This window comes from Anastrepha obliqua, chromosome 1 (genome assembly GCF_027943255.1).
Source record: "Anastrepha obliqua isolate idAnaObli1 chromosome 1, idAnaObli1_1.0, whole genome shotgun sequence".
Classification (NCBI taxonomy): domain Eukaryota; kingdom Metazoa; phylum Arthropoda; class Insecta; order Diptera; family Tephritidae; genus Anastrepha; species Anastrepha obliqua.
Genome location: NC_072892.1, coordinates 182,937,023 through 182,953,462, shown reverse-complemented (window position 1 = coordinate 182,953,462; position 16,440 = coordinate 182,937,023). Strand labels below are relative to the sequence as shown.

The 16,440-nt window shown below is 36.6% G+C and overlaps 1 protein-coding gene across 2 annotated transcripts in view; it reads right to left on the bottom strand.

Moving 5' to 3' along the window:
• Positions 1 to 16,440, bottom strand: part of LOC129243500 (calcium-binding mitochondrial carrier protein Aralar1) — a 49,021-nt gene that overhangs the window by 25,447 nt on the left and 7,134 nt on the right. Inside the window, exon 1 of one of the 2 annotated variants that reach the window (XM_054880570.1) lies at positions 4,283 to 4,716. The exons of the other annotated variant lie outside the window; for it this stretch is intronic. Within the exon in view, the coding sequence (XP_054736545.1) occupies positions 4,283 to 4,309 (27 nt within the window). The 5' untranslated portion in view covers positions 4,310 to 4,716. Of the gene's footprint in view, positions 1 to 4,282; positions 4,717 to 16,440 lie in introns of those variants that run through there. 2 annotated transcript variants of the gene reach the window in all.

The following is a 16,440-nucleotide window of genomic DNA, read 5'->3' as shown; positions in this document are numbered from 1 at the left end:
TGGTACATGTGTGTGAGTATGCTAGTAAATTCTCAGAGCTATTGCCGCATTTAGCGCATTTGCTACATCCGCCAATTTTGTAGAGCATAAAAAGTTTCAAGTTCCACAGAGTGTGCCAAAGCACAAGGACAAATCGATATGCGAAGGTTACCAATATGCTAATTCTGATGCAAACTCATCCCTGCGGGGTAAACACGAGCTAGTGAAACACATTTGTGGTTGAACAATAGTAGTCCAATTATAACAAGTTATTGTGTTACTATTGAATTGTAAACGGTACTAAGTGTGTATGTACAGTCGTATGTATGTATATACACTTACACATTAAAAAAAGCATGGATTTATGTTATTGCCTTGCCTTAGCCCATAGAGCCAGGAGTTCAAAAACGTCGTGGAAAAGTATATTCTTTTATAGAAAAGAATTGGCGCGAAGTTTTTTCGAACTTTTGGGGTTGCAACTCAAGATTACGCAGATTGAAACGAAAGTTTGGCGTTATTTTGGCGTGACCTAATTTTAGATGGGGGGACTTTTGTAAAGAAAAATAAAAAATGAATGCGAGCATGGAAGATAAGATAAAAGAACTATAGAGTTAAGAGCTCTTTGAAAAAAAAAATTTTTAGTTACGTCAACTCAACAATTTATCCTGGTAAATTCGTTAAGAACCGAGTGGGGGTACCACAAAACGTGCGTTCGAGACTAGCGGACTTGCCTCGGAGTGGACTCGCGTATCAAGAGTGTCATAATCCAAAAAATGCCCTACATTGCTTGTATTTGCTGCTCCAAAAACAACAATTAGAAAGGTATACATAAATTACCACTAGCTGTTGTTGTTGTTGTATGTTAGGTTAGGTTGAAGCGGTTGTCCTGTGAGACACACTCAGGCTCATAGCCCATTGTGATGCCGCGTGGGGAGCTTGCCCCTATCTCTCCTAAAACCAGTGTGTGTTTTTCACAAATTTTAGAATGTCTCTGATTTTTGCAGAACTAAGATCTTCCAACTCATTAAAAAATTGTTTACCCAGAATAGTAAACCTGCGTCTGGATAGAGCAGGACAGTGGCACAGTTGGTGCGAGACCGTCTCTTCCTCTTCCTCGTCTAGATAACTTTTCAGAAGTCATGTGTTTGCACACCCATCCTTTGGGCGTGTCTACCTATTAGGCAGTGCCCCGTTATGACTGAGATCAGTGTGCTAAGGCTGGGTTTATTTTGGCTTAGCAGAAATTCTACGCCATATTTCGTTTGCTTTCCCTAGAATTTCTTCAAGGATGAGTAGCTTACATGTTTGTAAGGGTATCCCTATGTCATTGTCTATGTACTCATCGGTAGTTCATCGGCTCTACAGTTACCCTCAATGTCGCGATGGTCAGGAACCTATGTTACCTTTAGGTTAAATGACTCAGCCATCTCGTTAACAGATGTACCTTGGAGGTTGTCGACTGTTTCGTGGGGGATTTTATCGCCGCTTGGCTATCAGTGAAAATGTAGATATCATTTCCGGATATCGCATCACACTGTAGCAGTGTGGCGGCTTTCATTATTGCCATCCATTCAGTCTGAAAGACACTACAGTAGTCGGGGAGCCGAAAACTGAAGGAGATCCCCAGATGTTCGGAGTATACACCTCCGCCCATCCTGCCCTCGAGCTTTCAGCCATCTGTGTATACATGGATGGACTCGCCCTGTCTTACATCGTCCCGTTCCCACTCATCCCTTGAGGGTAGGAGGGTCGTAAACGCTGTAGCTGTAGCATAAGCGTTCCCTATACAATTACGGGGAATGCTGCTGGAGTGTCCAGTCTTTGGCCTTAGATGTAAATCCGCGTTGTTCCGGTAATGTACAACAGACTGCCGTGGGCTCTTCTCTACAACACTTCTTTTATGCTGTAAAACAAATTCTTGCCGGTATCAATTAACAGTGTTTCACTAGATGAAAATGTAACTTGACATTTGCGTAGGGAGGCATACTGAATTCAAAATTTTAAAGCCGGTTTTACCCAATTTCGATTTTGCTTCAGCTATGACATTCTTTCCCATGTAAGGGACGCATTTATGAACGGGTAAGAAAACTATGTCACCTTACATAGAATTTTCCACTTATTAAATTTATTTCCACTATGATTTATTCAAAGTATCCTTCTAAATTAGAATTGGTTCATAAGCTATTATAGGTTCATAAGCAAAACCTGCTAAAGTCGTCGGATAAGTTGCTCTGCCAAAATTTCGTAGATATGTAAAGGAAGAAGTATTGGTTTATAAAAGTTACAGGTTTTAGTATGAGTATCAGTACTGATTAAAATTGTTGTCATTTGTTATTTTATTTATATTATTCAATTAAAAGAAAAAGTAAAATCTTCACGTAATCAAGAGCAGTTTCATTTGTGCTATAATATATTATATAAACAGCTTGTTGAGAAATGAAATGCCTCTATCGGAATTCCAATAGTAAAATAAACTATTTTAATACTCGTCTAAGTAGTCTAAGTAGTTTATTATAAATAATTCCATACGCCTCTACTTGACATTATACATTTACGTAATAAGAGAACGAACCTAGTACTAGACTCGTTAGGTGTGAATGGAGATGTAAATTATGCAAGCAATTAAATTTAGTTCACTGATGAAAACTTATGAGATCTATAAGTGTATGCACTTTTCAAACCCATTATTTGAGGTTGGGCTACTTGGTTATTATTTTCTCTCTTCAAGTAAAAAATCCCAGCTGGAAAAGCGTTAAGGAACAAAACTGGGAGCTACATAGGAAGCGCCTTAACCATCCCGCCACAAGCAGAGTTAAATGAGCTTCAACGCCCGTTTCAAGTGCTCATTAAAGGTGGACAGAAAGGGAACGCAGCACGTCGAGAGCAGCCCTGCCCACTAAGATTTCTATAGGATAGACTGTCTAAGGAGAGTGGCATGCCGAACTAGCAGCAAATAATAATGCAATTATCGATCGATCGAAGATAGAGATGGAATCAATAGACCCGGGTTAGTCATATCCACTAACGGATTATCTACCCAAGGGAGATATGTAGACCAGAATGTCTGGCTCATATGCTGAGTGATAATTGTGAAATTCATAATTATTGCAAGTGTTTTTATTTAGTTGCTCTAATTTCAATGGATTTCCCCTTTGTTGATTGCTGCTTCTCCTTAAATGTTTATATAAATCAGTCCGCGCTCTAGCAGCTACTAAACAGCTGCGCCGCTGCCAATGTCAATTCCAATTAACCGGAAAAGCGATAATTAAAACAACACAAGCTTGCCGCAACAACAATAACTACTATTTGAAAACTCTTATGTTATGCATGAGTGTATGTATGAGAGGCGGCAGCTTAGTGTTGTTACAAATTTGATGCTACCTACGAGTAAGTACATACAACAACGACTACACAAGCAATCGCTATGCACCCTTGGGGAACAATTTCCCCTTAGTGTGGGGCATGTGAATAGATAAACACCCTGAAAGGCGATCGCGATAGAGTAAATTGCAATGTGAAGAGTAGAAATGCAGGACTTCGGGTGATAGAAAGTTGGTTAGTGCGACCTAGACACCATATATATCCCAGAAATGTCACCTGTACTGACATTTAATTTCTGCCACAATTTATCACTAATCCTAGCAGGTCGATAACGTTGATAGCAAGGAAATTAAAACATTATGTAGGTATGTATTTGGCGTTGTAGGTTGAAGACAACTGAAGGAAGTAATTTTTAACAATTATCAGTTGTATCTCTGTAAAAGATTATGTTAGTTGATAAACACACATGCATATGTATGGTATGTACGTGCACATTATGTCACATTTATTTGTGAGCTGCCAGGGGACAATTGGGGTGTGTGGGCGTTCGTTATCGTTAATAGTATCATTAAAAAGATATACCGATGGATATTTTAAAAACATATTAACACAATTATATCGAATTTTGTGTTGGCAAACCTTGTGCCATGTGGAATACGGCAGGCCTTATGGCGATATCTAAATGATCTCCAAAGAGGTCATCATTAACTATACAAAAGTAAAGATATGAATAAAAATTTCGTAACGGTATCTAGCAAGCGAGTAGAGTAACAAATGACCAGAATATGTGACGCTTTACTCAAATGAAGCGGTAACTACTGGTATTACTGGACGTTATTGGGTTTTCAGTGCCGATGGCTTTGCAACAAAGATCTGATATTTAAGTGTATTGTCAGTAGCAACTAAAAAATACTGGAAAGCATTAATTGAGTTAAGGTTTTTTTTTGATTTCTGTTTGTAAGTCACTCTCTTCATCACCTACCTCGTTCAATTCCTTCTTTTCCACCATTTTTTTCAGTCTAACAGTGTTTTATGTTGATTCCTTGCAGCTACGCAGATATATAGGTATTATATATATAAATATGCACCAATTTTTTCTACAAAATTTATAAGAAATTTCAAAATTTATACTGAAATTCGCCGCACAAATATTTTCCACTACCACAAAATATGTGCAAAAATTTAGATTTATCGCCAATTTCTAAATTTCTCAAAACACACCCACATCAATTGCAAGCACTAAATACGGACTCGATATTATGTTATATATGTACGTTTATATATACATATGCATGTATGTATGTACGCGAAGGTGTAAGCCTATATATTTTTTGTGCACCGCTTCACTGCTTCACCGATTTCCCCACAGATGAGTCAACGCTGAGTGTTTCTATTCTAACGTCACGTTAACGTCAAATACCGAATTACGACTGAGGATCGTTGGACTAGCCAAACGCCCGCAATGTTGAGATTTTCTGAGGATTGACAGAATGCCCCTAGAACGTGCTGCGATTGTGTTTGTGAGCAGATTTCGGTCGATTGTGCGTCAAAGAGAAAAGAAGTGTATCGAATGTGCACACACACACACAAATATATATAATAATATATATATGTATGTATGTATGTATGTATGTGTGTAGGTAATGCCATAAACAGCTGGGTTTTGTAATTAAAAAATAATATATTATTTATTCATTTTCATTCTCTACGTTGTTAGCAATATTATTTGGTTAATTATTTAGCCATTAAATTTTTAAAACTGCTTATTTATATTTGTCACTCAAACGCCGCTCGCAACTTACACTTGACATTTAAGTTTTTATCTATTCTGCGCTTTCGCTTGTTCAATCCGATCTTTCCCATGCTTGTTGACATTTAAATTTGTTTTTATGTAAATCATTGTATTTATGCAATATATAAACACACTCACATATTTACACATATATGTATGCATGTAGATATTTTTTTAAACTAATATTATTCATATCGCCATTATTTCAATTGCCTGGTGCTGTGCGGTGAAAATTTCTCGCCATATATTATATTAAAATCAATTTTTCGTATACTACACCTGTGCGTGTGCATGTGTGCTTCGCGTATCAAGCTGATGGTAGCGCGCGAGTTCGGTACCCAGTGTGGACATTAAGCATCAAATATTAGACTCTAATAGCAGTTGCCCATCCAAGCAAATCTACGAGCGTATTTCAGTTATAGATAGATTTGAGGTTTGCACCGCAGTACCTCAACCAAACCCCATTCCCTTAATAAACTTAAGTTAGAGCTGGCTTGAGCTGAGTCAGTGAGTATTTCAGTCATGAAAAAGCTTCTATAAAAAACGAATTTCGGTCAAGAATTTCATTCAAGAACCTACATACCTGGATGCCTGGAAATTAACATCAATTACCCCAATTTTGAATAATGGGAAAAAGAAAGATATTACGAACCATAAGCCAATCTTCAAGCTGGCTACAATTTCTAAATTGTTCGAGAGTATAGTGAAAGAGAAATTGTATTTCGTTGTGTCGCTGGACGGTCTACATCTACCAACCACAAATAAAATACAAAAGGATATATATGCATACATACGTTCCTACATTCGTGTGGAAGTACTATTAATATACAAGCATAGCAATGCATTGTTAGGTGACGAGGACTCCTTGGTAATAGATTTTTAAATTAAGGAAATTATCCCATTAGCAGCAGCACTAATACTAAGAGCATAGAGTTTATACCTTCGCTGATGCTGTCACTTCATTGGAACATACATATGCAGATATGTTCTCTTGGTAACCGATTCAACGCAAACATTGAGCCCGCCAATCGACAGCCTAAATGATGTTTTTTCATTGTTTTGGAGTATATTTTGTAAGGATACGTCAAGTCACAGTTCTATGCTGGCAAATTAAGCAGTTATGGTAGACAACTTAGGTATGATGAAAAATGTGAAAGACTCCTCTGCCTTCGAAATATGTAGGTATAAAATCATTTCGAGATTTATTAAGGGTTTGCACTTCGCCTAATGGTCTTTGTGCCCTTCAAATTATTTATAAAAAACAAACGTCAAACAATTCTGGAAATTTCTTTGATCGTTTTGTGGATATTTTGTTAGAAAAATTAGTTAGTGTGTCTGAAATCTAAATTTTTTAACCTATATCTGCTGATTCAATGTGATTTAATGTCAGATAATTGTATTTGAGGATGGTTTCAAACCTCAATCTTTTATATAAATAGGCAAACATGTATTTTTTAAATAATCGCAAAAACTATATATCTAAGGTTTGAAAATTTATACATCATTCGAAACGTACTTTGATGATGAAGGAAAGAAATTGAATCAAATTTTAATTTAGTTTAATATAAAACAAACAAAAATTGAAAATTAAAAAATTACACTAATGTAAATGCAAAACAAAAATTATGTGTGCATATGTATATGTGTATGTGCCTCCTAAATGTATGCTTAATATTGACAATAAATTAAAGAAACCTGTTAGGCAGCGGTTTAGGGAAAAGATTTAGATTAAAATTAATACACTGGAGAAGGCGAAGGTGAATATGTAGAGAAGAAGAGGATAAGGTAAGATCAAGCTAAAAATAAAGATGTGCAACGATAAAGACAAAGACGAAGGTAAGCATGCGGATTTGGAAAATCCTAAGGAGATGGGGTTGAAAGTGAAGACAAAGATAAAGCAAAAGAGGTTTCACCCTTGCAGACACCTGCTTGAGCCAGAGCCGCCTCCCAGGCACGTCAAAAGGCACCTACTCCGACGAGATCCAGGACAAAATTAACAGACATCTACTGGACCAGACAGTGTTTAGACAGATATTAAACGACATTCACCGGGAGACTGTTACCGCCTTCATAAGTTCCCGTCCACAGAATGCCGAAATCGGAGTCCAAACACCACCCATAGCAGATTAAGAGTTACAGCTTCCCCGTGAGACACGCGTAACACTGGCACAACTACGATCTGGATATTGTAGCAGGTTAAACTCATACTTATCCAGAATTGACCCCGACATACCAAACATATGTCCGGCATGTGAAGGTACCCCGCACGACACTAACCACCTTTTCACATGCCCTTTAAAACCTACTCATCTAACACCCTTCCCCCTCTGGACCCAACCTGTCGAAACAGCATGTTTCCTGGGCCTACCCTTAGATGAGCCAGACGAAGACGACCGGCATATCTACATTGACGGGGCTTCTATTACTGCTACAATAACAAAATAAAGCAAAAGAGATAAGGATAATGAAAATTATAGAAATAAAGATAAATTTATAAGTGGAGATAGAGAGAAGCATAGAGGTAAAGATAAGGAGAAAAAGGTCTCTTCGGTTCGCCAAACGTTAAGTAGGCTACAGAAGTAGGCTTGCGCCCCGCTGCATGTTCATCGCCTGTAAGAATGTTGGCAAGTATGTTCGCTAAAAGTCAAATTTGTTTGATATTCATCGTTTGTAGTGTGGCATGCGAGCATTACATTGAAAACCGCATTTCGTGTTGATGCTTGAAGTGTGCACAACTGCAAAAAAAATAGCTTGAACCAGAAATTAATAGTGCAGTTAATTGAGTGGCTAAAAATCGAGCTAATGCAAATAAAAAATGTAAAATATAAGAAAATCGGAAAACCATAGCGGCGGATAGGATTAATGACTTTAGTGCAGAAATAATTCCTGAATATCTTTCTACTACTTTTAAGGCGGGGGCTGCTGTGAAGTATTTGTCAAGAACTTCAAGTCCTCGTAGCTTTGTTCTGCGACAAGGTATCTTAACGTAGCGGCTAATCTCTTGTTTGGCGTAATCACGCTTGTTTGGCAGACGCTACCAATTCGAGAAACAATTACGCAAACAATTTTTAGAATTTCTAGAATCCGACAGTTTAAGACGATTTAATAGCTTTACTTGGTCTCTTTCTTCTTCTTCATTTACTCACACTTCCCTACGTTTTGCTTTTGCTCTCTTTGTTTTAAGCAGGAATAAATAACAAACATTGTAATAACATCGTCCGCGTGCACAAAATCAGATAAAGCCGCTCACCGCCTGTGGCAAACGACAGCGAGCGTGTTCGTCGTAGATGAAGCAACTGGAATAAATGAGCATATTTGATAACTCTGAGAAGGAGCTGCCAAAAATTATATTTGTTTGAAGGGTGGCGAGCAAAAAACGATAATTTCCCCGATTTATGTTACTGGAACGACCCGGACTTAAATCCGTCCAAGGTTTGCCACTTCAGAAGCATTTATCGAATAAGAGCAAATATTGATGTTGTTTTTGTAGTGGCATAACATTCCCCATACAAATATTTATTGTTTGGTTTGGTTTAGAAATTCTGTCCTATTCTGCTCAAACCAAAAACCCTACAAGTTCATGTCTTCAATTTGAGCCCAAAAGATGTTGGCAAACCCGACGTTGTTGCACTCGCCATATAAACAAATTACGAACTAAATAAACCACTGGACACTTATGTCTAGATTTTATTTAACTCTCATTCCAGCATCTTTTATATATCGGTCTGGCTTTTCACCGTTAAGAAAACGATAATATTCTGCCTCAATAAATGATTGACGGTGCCGTACCTCTAACTCTTTATTTGGCTGATTTTCTGTATGGAGCTGAGCAGCTTACATGGCCCAGCGCCAAAACCAAAATTATCCCACGCCATGCGAACTGCGTCCCTGGCGTTGATTATTATTATGCAAGATTTTTTATCATGAATGGAGGAGGTTATCCACATACAAATTATAGCAAGTGCTTACATTTTTTATATTCCAAATCCCTACAAGCACTCATTCATGAAAATACGAAACTTGAGCTCTCAAAGCAAAAACTTACTAGCTCATGTGCGCATTTATGGGTATATTTCAGAGGATTACACGAATACCGTAATGCCTATTACTGCGATTCTTCAAAAGGGAATTAACGCAGGTTGCTAATTTACAACATTTTCAAGTGTTTAAGCTGCTTACCGGCAAAAGCAAATACTGTCGTATGTGTGATAATGTGTCTAAATATTTTCTGAGTGAAAACGTTGCTTTGCAATCTCAATATTATTTTCTTTTATTTATAGTATTTTGTGTGTGCTGCTTCGCGTTGCTATTCGCTCAAAGCAATGTTTAGATGAATGAGACTAAAATTAGTTATGAGTAGGTATTTTTCCGCCATGTTTTGCACACAATTACACTGTTATTTTTAGACTAAATTGGGTTTGCTGAAAGGAAAAATAAATAATTGGGAGGTGATTACGAAAAGTTTTGACAGAAATCCTCGAAAAATGAGAGTTGAACTATTTTTACTAGAGTAACTGTTGTTCGTAACAGACTAAGAGAATCGACACATAAGTGCCATGAAATTATATACCAGATTATAGCAAAAATCGGCGGCCGCCGTAGCCGAATGGGTCGGTGCGTGACTACCATTCGCAATTCACAGAGAGAACGTCGGTTCGAGTGTATTTCTGCCATGAAAAAGCTGTAGGTCCCTCTATTTGTAGAACAACATCAAGACGCACACCCAAAAAGGGTGTACGCGCCAATTATATATATATAGCAAAAAATATAAAAAAATTCAACAATATTTCTGTGTTGTATTATCATTTTAATTGATCAAATAAATTGTCAAGTTCTTAAAAACACCCTTTACATGTTTACTCGTTGTTCAAGTTCAAGTTGATCCTAAAAAATTATGTATTTATGTACAATTTTTCCAGTTAGTTTTGCGGCAAGGCGTTGGCCCATGAAATAATTTATTTTTATTGGAAAATATTCTTTGCCAATTAAAAAATACTACCGATTAGCTATGTCTGAAACAAAGTATTTTGAATAAAATAAATTATTAAAACTTTTGTAATCATTCTGTTATTTATTCTTCTTCTTCTTGATTCACGCGGCAACAGCTTACGCGAATTTGGCCAAGTTTAACAAAGCGCGCCAATAATTTTTTCCTATTATTCATTCTAAACTATTAAATGCCTTTAATAAAGGAATGTTAAGGCAAACGGCGACAAATGCGTTTAATAATTTTCCCAGGATTCCTAATTGCGGCAGAGTGTGCAAAATAAATGGTCACAAACAACAAAAAATACAACAAAAATTAATACATATAAGTACACACGACGACGAATTACTTAGACGAGGGTCCTTTGAAAAGTCCGTGTAAAAATAAAAACTACCTAAACCTAACTTTTTTATTTTTCGACATAGTCTCCTTTTAGACTTATACACTTTGTCCAACGCGGTTCTAGTTCGTAGATCCCTTCCGAATAATAGGATTTTTCCAAGTCTGAAAAATAGCCATTCGTTTTTGCAGTCACCTCCTCGTTTGAATAAAATATTTTGCCCGCCAGCCATTTCTTCAAATTGTGGAACAAATAGTAGTCCAAGAGATCCAAGGAAGTCATGCCTGAAGAAGAGGGTGGATGTGAAACGAGTTGGAACCCTATTTCTATTAACTTGCAACCACAACTGCTGAGACGTTAGCTGGTGCATTGCCGTGATGAAAAAGGAAAATTACTTGAATTCCTGAATCCGAACGAATGCCAAACATAGAGAAACAGACCGATCTGACTAAAACTTTGTGTGTGTTCTTCCAAGAGGTGCTACGGACTAAACATAACCTCGACACGCACCAGTAGCGCCATCTCTTTGACTTTGCGCGGACTTTTCAAACGAGCCTCGTGGTTATTTTCAGTTGGCTTTATGTTCAGTTTGTTTTCCCTTTTCTCTTGTTTTTCTCGTTAGCATTAGAGCAGCTGGCAATTTCCACGTTTTGTACACTCAAGGTCATTCAAAGCAAATAACAGGCAGTAAATATACATAAAATTTAGTAAGAAAGGCATGTAAATTATAAATAACCACGCATATCCGCCTATCTGTGGAAAACAAACAATTTTCGGCGAAGTTCACTTCTGCAAAAATACCTTATCTCGAATTAAATGTTGTTTATATTCTAATAACGCAAAACTTTGATATTCATGACTGCAGCGGCAATCGGCAAACTCAAAGTTTAATCATATCTGAATTTATGAAATGCTTGCACTTTCAACGATATTTTAATTGCATTGTCCAAAGCAAATCAGGTGGATAAAAGTGAATATTGCCTAAGCATTATTCCTTAATCATAAATTTCCTATTGATTAACTGGAGAAAGTTAACATTTTTCTGTAAGAATGCTTATATACATACACACACACATATGTCTTCCCCTCGCACAAAGCGGGCCATTCATTTGCAGCACGTGTTGTTAATCGTTCCGTACATTCGTATACATTTACATATCTACAGACAAAAAGACTGACTTGCATAATATGTAAACAGCAAAATATTATGTATATATATATATATATATATATATGCGTTTTTATGTGTGCTCAATTGCAGGCAAAGTTATAAGCTCAATTGAGCAGCTGGCCCAGCGGAACTCTTATTGAAAATACGTTACTCATACGTCACGTAGTCTCACGGTACCATCACGTGAATATCAAAGCATGTCGTTCGAACTGGGTTCGTGTATGCGCGTTGGTTATTTTATATTTTATGTTTATTTATAGATCGCACACTATTCCGACTTTATTCTACTCTACCTTTAGCCAACAGATACCTGCGAGTAGAAACTGGAATCGTATATTATTTTCTCTCCAGTTTGTTTTTCCATTGCTGTACAAATGACTTCTTACTTTAATGTAGAAGTATTCAGTCGACAGCAAACAGTTACAATAATGAGTTTCTGAGATAATTATTTCGAATTTTCGAAATGCTCTTACAAAAGCTTGCTATAAAATCCTAATGTAGATATTAAAAGTTCAAGAAATCGAATTGCCACTGTATTTGAATAAAGCCGCGTGCTTTGAATGAGACAAATAAAATATTAAAACAAATATTGAATGACGTAAGAATCAAAAGAGTGCCGTTTATTTTAATTTTAACACATTAATAATTTTCATGAACAGGAAATCGCGTCGCCAGCAAGCACCACAAATGGTTATATCTATCGCAGTCTTTAATCAATACTTAATTGGAGGCAAAATGTAAGTCACATACATGCACGCATAGACATATGCCTGAATGTATGTATGTATGTATATATGTATGTATGTATGCACAGTGAAACCTCTCCTAACGGACACCTCTATTAGATGGAAGTTTTCTTTGTGCAGACATTTTTTCCTCTATCAAGTTCTGAGTATAAATTTCGGAGCAAATTACTTTCTCTTAAACGGACACTCCCTTGGCCGAACGCAGGCAATTATTTTTCATAAAATTGACACAAAAACCTCTATTGAGCGTTCACGAACCTCTTTCCAAAAGACATTAAGTTTCCTTTTCATGACAAATCAAGCAAAAATCTCTGTTGAACGGACGTGAATTCCTCAGAGGTGGACAAAATATAAAAAATGTGAGTGGACAGTTACTTGCTAAATGGAAAAAAGGGGACTTCCCGGATGTGTTTTTGTGTGATTTGTTTTCATATATATACATATAAAGTATAATTTTTTAGCTATTATCTTTTTTTTGGGTTAAACAGCTGACACACGTTTCGTGTTTTGTTTCACTGTCAAACATCTTCAGTTTGGTCTATAATTTAACCATGAATCATCTTACAAACGAACAATGCTTGCAAATTATTGAATTTTATTATAAAAATGCGTGTTCTGTTAAGAAAGTTTAAAGTAAAAAAATTGTGTTCAGCGACAAAGCTAATTTTGGATCAATGGGTACGTAAATAAGCAGAATTGTCGATTTTGGAGTAAAGATCAGCCAGAAGAATTGCAAGAGCTACCAATGTATCCACAAAAGGTCACAGTTTGGTGCGGTTTATGGGCTGGAGGTATCAGTGGACCGTACTTCTTCAAAGATGCTGCGAATCGTAACGTAACTATGAATGGCGAGCGCAACCGTGAAATGATATCCAACTTTTTTTTGCCCAAAATGCAAGAGCTTGACTTGAATGACATGTGGTTTCAGCAAGACGGTACCTCGTAACAATGGACTTGTTGAGAGGCGAGCTCGGTGAACATTTTATTTCACGTTCGGGACCTGTCAACTGGACACCCAGATCGTGCGATATAACGCATTTAGATTATTTTTTGTAGGGCTATGTTAAAGCTCATGTCTATTCAGAAAAGTCTGCTTCAATTAACGCATTGGAAGACAACATTAAAGCATTTATATGTGAGATACCGGCCGAAACATTGGCAAGAGTATGCCAAAATTGGACTAAGCGAACCATTTGAAGCGTAGTCGCGGTCACCATTTGCATGAAATAATCTTCAAACATTAAATTATATGGACTGTACTATCGATTTAAATAAAAATTTCATGCATTTTTCTGAATTTTACGTGTGGTTTTTTGAAAAGCTTTCCTATAGCTCTTAAAAAATCACCCTTTATATATATATACAGCCATGGATAGAAAAATACCACAAATGTGAACCTTCTATGTTAAGTTAAGTTTTTAGTACGAACTCTACTTTGATGAAATGAATGCAATGAATTTGTTTGTTTACATTTATTACCGTTATTAGGTTCACATTTATGCGAGGAATCTACCGTTTTTTTCGATGAAATTTTTTGCGTTCTCTTTTATTTATGCTTATTGCTGTTTTGAAGTGGACACAAAAATAACACATTTTAACGGAGAGTAAAACGTTGATATTGTTTCAGCGAATTTTAGTATAAGTTTTTGTTTCTTAAATAAAATTTTAAAGTAATTACTAAATATGGCGCGTTGAAAACAGTGCACGCCGGAGAAAAGAGCTCTTATATACCGAATGAGTCAAAGCGGAAAAAGCTATGCAGAAATAGCTGAAATGTTGATGTGCTCTCCGAAAATGGTTTATAATGCTCTTAAGGGGATATTCTGGTCTAGAAATTAAAAAAAAAAAACATTTTTTCTGCATTTTTTCAAAGTTTAGACCTTCAAAAATATTACCTTCAACGGATTGTTCAAAATTCGAATTATTTTTGGAGATACATCAGATTTTGTGACGTGGCGTCTAAGCCGGCCGAGTGGAGCGAATCGCGCAAGGAACGGCAGATGTTACCGGACGATTTGAGGACTCGTTCTTTCCAGAAAATCTTTTGTATCCCACACAACCTTTATTTATCCTATACATATATATATATACTTTATACTTGTATAATATATACTAGGAAATATATAGGTATATATCCAGAGTGAGTGCTTAGTAAGTATTACGATCTAAGCTATTCTATTAGATTGTTGCTCAAGCTTCAAACGCGATTTTCTCAAAACTACTTTTTTGAGATGGTCGTCATGATATCTCAAATTCTACTGGAACGATCGCTTTGAAGTTTGATAAGAATTCTTTATTATACGGCTGCCTCTGATTTTGAAAAATTTAAGTTTGAAGTATTTTTAAAAAAATTGAAAAGGTAAAAAAAGAGGGTAAACAATTTTTTTTTTTCAAGTTGACGCCATTTTGTTTTTTTCTTTGATTTGGCGTAATCCGATAGCGACATCCTAACTAATGAAACATTCTTTTAATTTGTTTGTTTTAGATCACTACAAGGGTTGGAATCATGTCGATCATGGGGCACTGTTTTCTATGTAGCCCCCACTCCGCCGGCCTGAAATTGCACCATTTTTATATTTTTTCGTTTTATTAATTTTTTTTTATACTTTTTCAATATTAATAAAAACCATTAAAAAATGGATAGTAAAAATATTTTTCATTTTTTTTTTTAGTTTTTATTAAAATTAAGGCATCTTAGTTTTACCTAAAATTAAGGCATCTAGACCAGAATACCCCCTTAATTTAGTTAAGATTCATCCTATCTAAGCAAAAAAACGGAAAGAAAACCAAGTCCGCGAAAATCTGATGTTAATGTGGATGGAGCTATAATACGCAAGAGCAAAGCAGATCATTTTAAGTCGGCACGGCAAATAATACTTGAAATAAACCAAGAATCTGATCTACAGGTATCCAGAAAGCTTGTAGGAAGGCGACTTAACGAAGCCCAGCTGCTTGGCCACATAAGCAGAAAAAAGCACTCCTCTCAAAAAGACATATCAAACACCGACTTGCCTTTGCAAAAGCCCACAAAGACAAATCTATTCAGTTTTGGAAAAACGTGTTTTGGACCGACGAAACCAAAATATGTAGATAGGATGGGACCAGATGGGAAAACTATTGTACGACGATTAAACACGGCGGCGGAAGCACCATGGTTTGGGGAGGTTTTTCCTGGCATGGTGCTGGGCCGATTGTTCGCGTGATTGGTAAAATGGATAGATTTCAGTATCTGGATGTACTCCAGAATAAAATGGAGCCATTTGTGTTTGAGGGTATGCCATTATATTGGACATTTATGCAGGACAGTGATCCAAACCATACTGCAAAGACAATGAAGCAATGGCTCAGAAGAGAAAAAATTAATGTACTGGATTGGTCGGCGCAGAGCCCTGATCTCAATCCAATAGAAAATTTGTGAAATGACGTGAACGTCAAAATCGCTAACAAAAATTTTAAAAACTTTGATGATTTGTTGGCGGCAGTTGAGAAGGCTTGGTACTCGATTCCAAAGAAAAGATGCCACAAGGAGCGACGGCTTGAAGAAGTAACCAAAAACGGTGGATATATTACAAACTAATCTGGTAAAACAATATTATTACTTAACTATCTGATTTGTTTACTATTTTTGCTTTTATTTGGAATTTTTCGGGATGTGCTATTTATGTGTCCAGGAGGTTTCGTGAGTTATCACCGTTCTCGTAAATTAAATCAGAACTGAAATTCTTTTTGAGTTTTTGTTTGTTTTAAAGTGGAAGTAAATAAGTTTTTTATTTTTTATGTTGCTTTTTCCCCAATAAAAAAAAATTATTTAAAAACATATTCAACTCTTTGCTTTAAAAGTCTATATGTACTATTTATAAGACCACGGTTGTATATACATATATAATTGGCGCGCACACACTTTTTGGGTCTTGGAGCGAGCTCCTGCTCTTATTTGTGGTGGGCGTCTGGTTGTTGTTCCACAAATGGAGTGATCTACAGTTTCAAGCCGAAATACACTCGGAGGTTTGCCATTGCCTACCGAGGGGCGACCGCTACGTTCTCTCTGAATTCCGAAAGGTAGACCCGTACCAACCCATTCGGTTACGGCGACCGCACACACAT